The following is an 8422-nucleotide window of genomic DNA, read 5'->3' as shown; positions in this document are numbered from 1 at the left end:
GTAATCAAAAGAAAATGTATTCCTTTGGGTCCTCCCCTTGGCACCTACCGGCACTGGGCTAGCCCAGTGCCTCCCATCGCGTTCCCACTCCCACGGCGGTAGGTGTGCGTAGCCGCTCGGTTTGGTGCAGCCCTGTTCCCCGCGGCGAATGGTACGGCCCGGGCCCCTCAGCCGCCCGCTTCCCGCAGCAGGTCTGAGTGGGTCGCACCCCCGGTGCGGACGCGGAACTGGCGCCTGCTCGCCGTGGCGCTGGGCTCGGAAGCCGGGAGGCGGCAGGCGGGCCCGACATGTTCCTCTGAGCTGGGAGGTAGGGGAGCGCGCGACGTGGGGAGCCCTGCGTGGGGCTTTGAGAGGAACCGGCGACTGCCGGAGGAACGGGTCTGTGAGGCGGCCCAGAAGGAGCGAGCGAGGGGGCGTGGAGCCTGCGGAGAAAGTGCCGCGGGGTCCAGGCGGGGCGCCCGCGCTGCCCAGGTGCCCAGGTGCCCAGGGCTGGGCTCGCGCTGAGCGCCGCCGCTCGCCCGCTCGCCCGCCGGGTTCCGGGGTGGGGGCGAGGAGCTGTCCAGCCCCGGGCCCGAGGAAGGCGCCAGCGCCTGGCGCGTGTGCGCGTGCGTGCGCACGCCTTATTTTTGATTAGCGTTTGAAGAACCACGTTTGATTCTCTAATATATACATATATATTTACATTTTGTCCTTCAGTATTGACTTGCTGAAGACCAGGCACACCATTTAATCTTTCTGCAACTGCTCCCTCCGTTCCCCGGCAGTTCAGTTCTTCCTCGTGCTCTCCTCTCCTCCTTCCTCTGTCCTAACCATCGCTGGCTTCATTGCACCAGTTCTCCCCCACGCTGGACCAGTCTGCTGATGAGCTTGCAAGGTCACTGCCTGGGGAGGAGGAGGAAGGGGAGGAAGCCTCCCTTCATGCTCACGTCAGCGAAGATGTCATATCGTCCTTGGGTCGAGTTCCTGCCTCAACTGAGGGATGAACCCACAGGGTTGGTGGCATGGCCATTGTAGGCTGAAAAGACAGATTACCACAAGATCCGTGGTTTCCAGACGTGGTGGTGATGTAGGATTATAGCAAAAAGGAATACATTTAGAAATTTGGACTACAGTGGGACAGGCAAGGAGCTCCACCTCAGTAAATAAAATTGAAACAAGAGGCAGAGTCCGATTCTGGCTGGTTATGAAGACTGCATGAGTTATAGGTGGCATTAGAGGATTTAACGTCTGTGGGGAAGGCAGAGAAGGAAAACAGCCTTGGTTATCTCTGTAGCCTGAGTATCTAAAGTCAGCTCTGGAAGGAGACGAAGGAGTAGAATACGGTAACTGGAGTGCGTTGGGAGAGGGGCTTTATCTCACCAATACTGGAAAGGCCCCTGTAACTAACTTACTAGTAGGAGAAAACTTCTACACCACCTTTGGGATTTTAGCTAGAGGATGCTGTTTCTGGTTTTCAGTATAAACCTTCATTCAAAGACAGCCTACAACTCAGGTCCTACAAATTCTGTTTTGTGATAAGGTGCCGTATATGGGTCTTGTTGATAGCTAGATATTTCTATATAGAACACATGACTTTTGCCTTTATCCCATTTCATAGCTCCGTTTTTCTCTTTCATTTTTCTTAGGAGAAGGGGCACGCCGCTCTATCGGGGTGACCCACTTCTGCAGTAAGCTCATGGCAATGAGCATGGTAGTTGGGGTTATTAAGAGTGATGAACCCCAGAAATGACTGAGCATGTGGCATGCTCAGGAACTTGGTGTGAAGAGCGATTCCTCTTAAAAGCTGCTAGTGGGATTTAAGAAAGCAAACAAATGCCAAAGTGAAGATAACCTGATCCTATAGGTGCTGCCAAGGGTATAGGAGTCTCCAGGGTTAGGAAGAATGAAGTGCTATGGGCCTTGGCTAACTTTGGAGTATTAGCCGCTAGCACACTGTTCGGTCACCAAGCAGGGGAGGGGCTCTTCTATAAATAGTGCTTGGAGTCAGAGTCGCTATGGAGACAAAACTGAATCCTATTACCTATGGGTCCTCTATTGAGAGCAAGGGGGAAAAAGGAACAGTATTTTGAGGACACGAGAGGTATTGTAAATAGATTTTGTTTATGGCTAGAAGAGGTCAAAAGAACTCACTACCTAAATCAAATGTGCCCTCAGTATTACAGGTAATGTTCGTGTCTGCAGTATGGGAGTGGACACATCAAATGAAGTGGAATGTGTTTAGGTGTGTGTAGTAGTGTAACAGGATTGTGTGTGTAGTAGTGTAACAGGATTGTGTGTGTAGTAGTGTAACAGGATTGTGTGTGTAGTAGTGTAACAGGATTGTGTGTGTAGTAGTGTAACAGGCTTGTGTGTAGTAGTGTAACAGGATTGTGTGTGTAGTAGTGTAACAGGATTGTGTGTGTAGTAGTGTAACAGGCTTGTGTGTAGTAGTGTAACAGGCTTGTGTGTAGTAGTGTAACAGGATTGTGTGTCGTAGTGTAACAGGATTGTGTGTCGTAGTATAACAGGATTGTGTGTGTAGTAGTGTAACAGGATTGTGTGTCGTAGTGTAACAGGATTGTGTGTGTAGTAGTATAACAGGATTGTGTGTAGTAGTGTAACAGGATTGTGTGTAGTAGTGTAACAGGATTGTGTGTAGTAGTGTAACAGGATTGTGTGTGTCGTAGTGTAACAGGATTGTGTGTAGTAGTGTAACAGGATTGTGTGTAGTAGTGTAACAGGATTGTGTGTACACATATGCATGCATACAGTGAACATGGTCTCAGTGTAGCCATAGAAGCGAAATCTGGGAGGAAAACATTTTATTTAGAAATATATGTCATAGACAGCTGCCTGGGAAGAGACAGGAGTGGTCGTAACTGCTGAACCATTTCTCTGGCTCTAGGTAATAATTAATTTTTAATATGTTTAGAAATTTTCCTGCACACCTTCTCTGTACTTGGAGAAGACCTAGTATTTTCAGTCCCTAACTCATAATCTCTGTGAGATAGACTCCTGGGAACATGTTTTACTTTCAAATCCCAAAACCAAACTAGACAAGAGCTATTGGTTCAGCACCAAGGGCAGAGGTAATAGCAGTTACTGGGGCCCCTTTTCTAGCTTGTACTGGGAAAACTGGTTAGGCCGGGCAGTGGTGGCCTTTAATCCCAGTACTCAGGAGGCAGAAGCAGGTGGATCTCTATGAGTTCGAGGCCAGCCTGGTCTACAAGAGTTAGTTCAAAGCTACAGAGAAAACCAGGAAAAAAAACTGGTTAGAGATGATGTAGTTGAGACATAGCTGGTCTTCATGTGACCTAGAGATCCAGCTGCTGTTACTGTCTGAGTGCAATTAACTGAAAAGTCTATATGATAGTTCCACATCAAGATGAAAGCCGCTTAGTGAGACAGAATAATTTGGTTTCCATCTAGATGTAAAAGCGCAGATTAGTGCTGTTCAGAGTCTGGTTTGGCTTGATCGCTGGAGTAGTCCTGACAGCGACTCCTGTTATCATAATTATTCAGTCTAGATTAGACTGTCTAGGTCTGGTTTCCAGAAGCAGAGCCCCAGGAACGAGGCTGGAGATGAGCTCGTTAGCAGTGCTGAGCCTATTCCTACAGCTCTGCCTTCTCCTTTCTGTGCTGCTAAAGATGGAAACTGGGGCCTTGTACAGTCTTAGCTCAACCAGTAAGCTATATCCCTCAACCCTGTTCTACCTGAAATCTGACTCTAGGCGCCCATAAACCTAGACGGCCACCAGTCCACGCCAGTGCCAGATTCTATCCTGAGTGCCCTGGCTGGGATGGAACTGAGAGGATGGTTTCCTTAGGCCTAGATGGGTATGTTTCTCAGTACTTTTCCCCTGTTGGATTTTCAGATTATATCAGAATTCCTCCTGGGAACGCTGACTTCTCGCCCAGTGCCCCGAAGTTTCTCTGCAATGAACTGATAAATTGGAACCATGGTGCAAAAGAAGTTCTGCCCTCGATTACTTGATTATTTAGTGATCGTAGGGGCAAGGTAACCAAGAAGACTGATAATTTTCTTGTTTTCTGGGGTGGCCACAATGTCCTGACCTTATTTTCATGTTGCTTTGCATATCTTATTCTTCCCATTGTTATTCCCTGATGGGAACATTGATGTTGGTAGGGAAAGTCATACATTTAGGTGGTGTAAGAATATTAGTCTTGGCCGGGCGATGGTGGCGCACACCTTTAATCCCAGCACTCGGGAGGCAGAGGCAGGCGGATCTCTGTGAGTTCGAGACCAGCCTGGTCTACAGAGCTAGTTCCAGGACAGGCTCCAAAGCCACAGAGAACCCTGTCTCGAAAAACCAAAAACAAAAAAAAACAAAACAAAACAAAAAAAGAATATCAGTCTGGACAGAGACAGCAGATCTCAGCTTTGTTTTATTTTGTTGGAGATAAGATTTCTCCTATGTAGCCCTGGCTGACCTGGAACTTGCTAAAGACCAGGCTGGCCTTGAACTCAGAGATTCACCTGCCTCTGCCTCCCAAGCGCTGGTACTGAAAGCAAGTGCCACCACACTCAGCTCAAAACTCAGCTTTTAACTCACATCCTTGGTTAGGTGAAATGGCTCAGTGGGTAATGGTACTTGCCACAAAACCTAACAAGCTGAAATATACTCTTTATAGCCAAGTTTTCACAGTTTGTAAAAAGGAGAAAGCATGTTTTGCTTCTTTCTTCTCCACCTGCGTATATTCTTGTAATTTGTTAGCCGAGTCACATTGAAAGATACTGATCATTTTGGGGTGTTAGTGATGATTTCCTTGTTGAAACTTTCAAGATAGCGCTTTCATGACAGTGCATTCTCCAGTCCGCCAGTAAAACTTGGCGAGCAGTCCCCAAATATCCAGGTCCGATAATAGCTCACTTTATCCGAAAGTATCTTCGAGCTTTATTTGTTGATTGTGGTTAATGTGTGATAGTGTGTATATGCTTTTGGGCTGCTGAGTGTGTCTTTCTGTCCTTCAGACACCCAAGCAGCGACAGTGTGGCTCAGACACCTGAACTGCTGCGGCGGTACCCATTAGAGGATCACCCTGAGTTTCCCCTGCCCCCAGATGTGGTGTTCTTCTGCCAGCCTGAGGGATGTCTGAGCGTGCGGCAGCGACGCATGAGCCTTCGAGATGACACTTCTTTTGTCTTCACTCTGACTGACAAGGACACTGGAGTCACCCGCTATGGCATCTGTGTTAACTTCTACCGCTCCTTCCAGAAGCGAGTGCCCAAGGACAAGGCCGAAGCTGGAGCAGGACCCCGTGGGAAGGAGGCTGGCACTCAGAGCTCAGAGAGTGGCTCAGCCTTGCAGCCTCCCAGTGCTGACTCCACCCCTGACGTGAACCAGTCTCCTCGGGGCAAACGCCATGCCAAAGTGGGCAGCCGCTCCCGCAACAGCACCCTGACATCCCTGTGTGTGCTCAGCCACTACCCTTTCTTCTCGACCTTCAGAGAGTGTCTGTATACTCTCAAGCGCCTGGTAGACTGCTGTAGCGAACGGCTGCTAGGCAAGAAACTGGGCATCCCACGCGGCGTTCAGAGGTATGGTTTGCTGCTTATGTGCAGAAGAAATGGGGAGCGTTCAGATGTTAACATGATTAGTCTGTGGTCCCAATCTAAAGACTGCTGAGAGTTGACCACCTGCTGTTGTTATGGCTGAGGGGTTTGATGTTTGCTGGTGGGCATGACATTGAGTTCTATTACATATACTGTTGTGTGCCTGTTTTTGTTATGTGTACCTCAGGTCCCCTCTGAGACTAGAGAGTGGGCTTTCCTAACAGAACGCCTCTTCCAGTTATTATTGTTGTTTATTGGGCTGCAGCAGTACCAGCTGGTGGTGTTTGTCTGAGTCTTGCTGTGTGCTCCTCAGGGATACTATGTGGCGAATCTTTACTGGATCGCTGCTAGTGGAGGAAAAGTCAAGCGCCCTTCTGCATGACCTTCGAGAGATTGAGGCCTGGATCTACCGGTTGCTGCGCTCGCCAGTACCTGTTTCTGGGCAGAAGCGAGTGGACGTTGAGGTCCTACCCCAGGAGCTGCAGCCAGCCCTGACGTTTGCTCTTCCAGACCCCTCTCGGTTTACCCTAGTAGACTTCCCCCTCCACCTTCCCCTGGAACTTCTGGGTGTGGACGCTTGTCTTCAGGTGCTAACCTGCATCCTGCTGGAGCACAAGGTGAGGACCAGTTCTGTAGATCTAGACCTGTTGGGAGCTGGGTCGTGAGTTTGCGGAGGACAGGCACTGCGCGTCCATATCATCTTTTTATTTCCAGGATGGCAGTATATAGCAGGGATTTGGTAGACATGAACTGAATCACAATATTGATAGCAAGTGGAATGCTTAGTTGAGTATCCTGTGTTACACTGATTTCCTTCTCGGGGACACCAGCATTCTCTGTCAGTATGCAGTCCCATGATAGGGAGTGGCAGAGCAGCCGCAGGCTTGGCGAACCTGACACTGGATTGGGGTGCCGGGCGCTGTTTTACCGTGCTGGGTGATTTGTGGTGTGGCAGGTGGTGCTACAGTCTCGTGACTACAACGCGCTCTCCATGTCTGTGATGGCCTTTGTGGCAATGATCTACCCGCTGGAGTACATGTTTCCCGTCATCCCACTGCTCCCTACCTGCATGGCGTCAGCTGAGCAGGTGAGTCCCACAGAGCCTCCCTGCTGGGCTGCCTTGGCTTCTCCTCTGCCCCATATAACTTACCAGTCTGAAGTTTTGGGTGGATTTGAACTGATTGTATGGTAAAACTATGCTATTTGTAGTTTTGCTTGTAAGAGTTAGTGATCGGGCCGGGCGATGGTGGCGCACGCCTTTAATCCCAGCACTCGGGAGGCAGAGGTGGGCGGATCTCTGTGAGTTCGAGACCAGCCTGGTCTAGAGAGCTAGTTCCAGGACAGGCTCCAAAGCCACAGAGAAACCCTGTCTCGAAAAACCACAAAAAAAAAAAAAAAAAAAAAAAAAAAAGAGTTAGTGATCGGGGCTGGAGAGATGGCTCAGTGATTAAGAGCATTGCCTGCTCTTCCAAAGGTCCTGAGTTCAATTCCTGACAACCACATGGTGGCTCACAACCATCTGGAATGAGGTCTGGTGCCCTCTTCTGGCCTGCAGACATATATACAGACAGAATACATATATGTATACATAATAAATAATAAAAAAAAGAGTTAGTGATCATAGGCTCCTTGCTATGGTGCTATAGGTGTTAATATTCTGAAATGTATTGTTTCCTTTCTAAAATCTGAAAAATTCTAAATTTTGCAAGTACCTAGTTGCGAGAATTTTGGGAAAGGGTGTCAGAATGCCTTATCTGGAAAAATTCTGACCTTATTACATGCCCTTAATAAACTTTGTCTTTGTTTATCATTTCCGCAGCTACTCTTGGCTCCGACCCCGTACATCATTGGAGTTCCTGCCAGCTTCTTCCTCTACAAGCTAGACTTCAAAATGCCTGACGATGTGTGGCTAGTGGATCTGGACAGCAATAGGGTGAGGTGTGGGACTAAGGCGTTAGATAGGATCATGTTCTAGGCCCAGTTATGTATGATAACTGTTATTTCTATTATAATACTTATTAAAACAGTTTTTTTTTTCTAATGTGGCTTTGAGTTTAGTAGGCAGATAGGCCATTGGCTATAGAATTTAGTCTGCCCTAAATTAAGAGCTCCTTCTACATGCTCAAAGAGCCCCATGATGGTTATTTTCATATATGTCATTATATGTAGTGCAGATAATCAAAGAGCCCCGTGATGGTTACTTTTATATATATATATCATTATATAGAATGTAGATAGATAATCAGGTGATAGCTTCCCATAAGTTTCAAGTAAGAAACTGTTTTTCAGCACATATTTAAAATTATATTAACATTCCACAATGTGAGTATATTAAAACTCTTGTAGAAAGCCTACTCTGTGTTCATTATTAAATTTTAGAAAATAAAATTAAGTGTAGGGCCGGGCCAGCAAGGTAGTTTAATAGGTAAAAAACTCTTGCGTCCAAGTCTAACAGCCTGAATTCAATACCCAGTGTCCACATGGTGAAAAGAGAGACTTCACCCCTGTTGACATGGAATGCCACCTCCCTCTAAACACAAATACAGTAAAAAGAAAAAGAAAAGTATAGGAGCTGGAGAGATGACTCAGCAGTTAAGAGCACTGACTGCTCTTCAGAGGACCTGGGTTCAATGCCCATCACTCACATCAGGTGACTCATAGCCCTCTTTAACTCCTGCTTTAGGGGATTTGGTACCTCTGACTTCTGCTAGCACCTGCATTCATACACATAATTAGAAATAATAAAAGTAAGTTTCAAAAATAAAGTAAATGTAAAGAAGACGGGAGGCAGAGGCAGGCGGATCTCTGTGAGTTCGAGACCAGCCTGGTCTATAAGAGCTAGTTCCAGGACAGGCTCCAAAACCACAG

At 47.5% G+C, this 8422-nt stretch overlaps 1 protein-coding gene across 50 annotated transcripts in view; it reads left to right on the top strand.

Moving 5' to 3' along the window:
* The first annotated feature begins 102 nt into the window (after positions 1 to 102).
* The window catches only part of Madd (MAP kinase activating death domain), a 41961-nt gene continuing 33641 nt past the window's right edge, over positions 103 to 8422 (top strand). For 44 of the 50 annotated variants that reach the window (XM_041637694.1, XM_041637704.1, XM_041637686.1 and 41 more), the window contains exons 1-6: positions 104 to 307; positions 3855 to 3997; positions 4973 to 5539; positions 5868 to 6171; positions 6510 to 6641; positions 7374 to 7487. In XM_041637694.1, coding sequence (XP_041493628.1) covers positions 3939 to 3997; positions 4973 to 5539; positions 5868 to 6171; positions 6510 to 6641; positions 7374 to 7487 — 1176 coding nt within the window. In that variant the 5' untranslated portion in view covers positions 104 to 307; positions 3855 to 3938. Of the gene's footprint in view, positions 308 to 3854; positions 3998 to 4972; positions 5540 to 5867; positions 6172 to 6509; positions 6642 to 7373; positions 7488 to 8422 lie in introns of all 50 variants that reach the window. The other 6 variants (XM_041637702.1, XM_041637695.1, XM_041637692.1 and 3 more) reach the window with 2 other exon arrangements.

The sequence above is a fragment of the Microtus oregoni genome, unplaced genomic scaffold (genome assembly GCF_018167655.1).
Source record: "Microtus oregoni isolate MIOR12 unplaced genomic scaffold, Mior012 000053F_ref0000044, whole genome shotgun sequence".
NCBI classification, from domain to species: domain Eukaryota; kingdom Metazoa; phylum Chordata; class Mammalia; order Rodentia; family Cricetidae; genus Microtus; species Microtus oregoni.
Note: the sequence above shows the minus strand (reverse complement) of the source record. Positions and strands in the feature narration are given on the sequence as shown.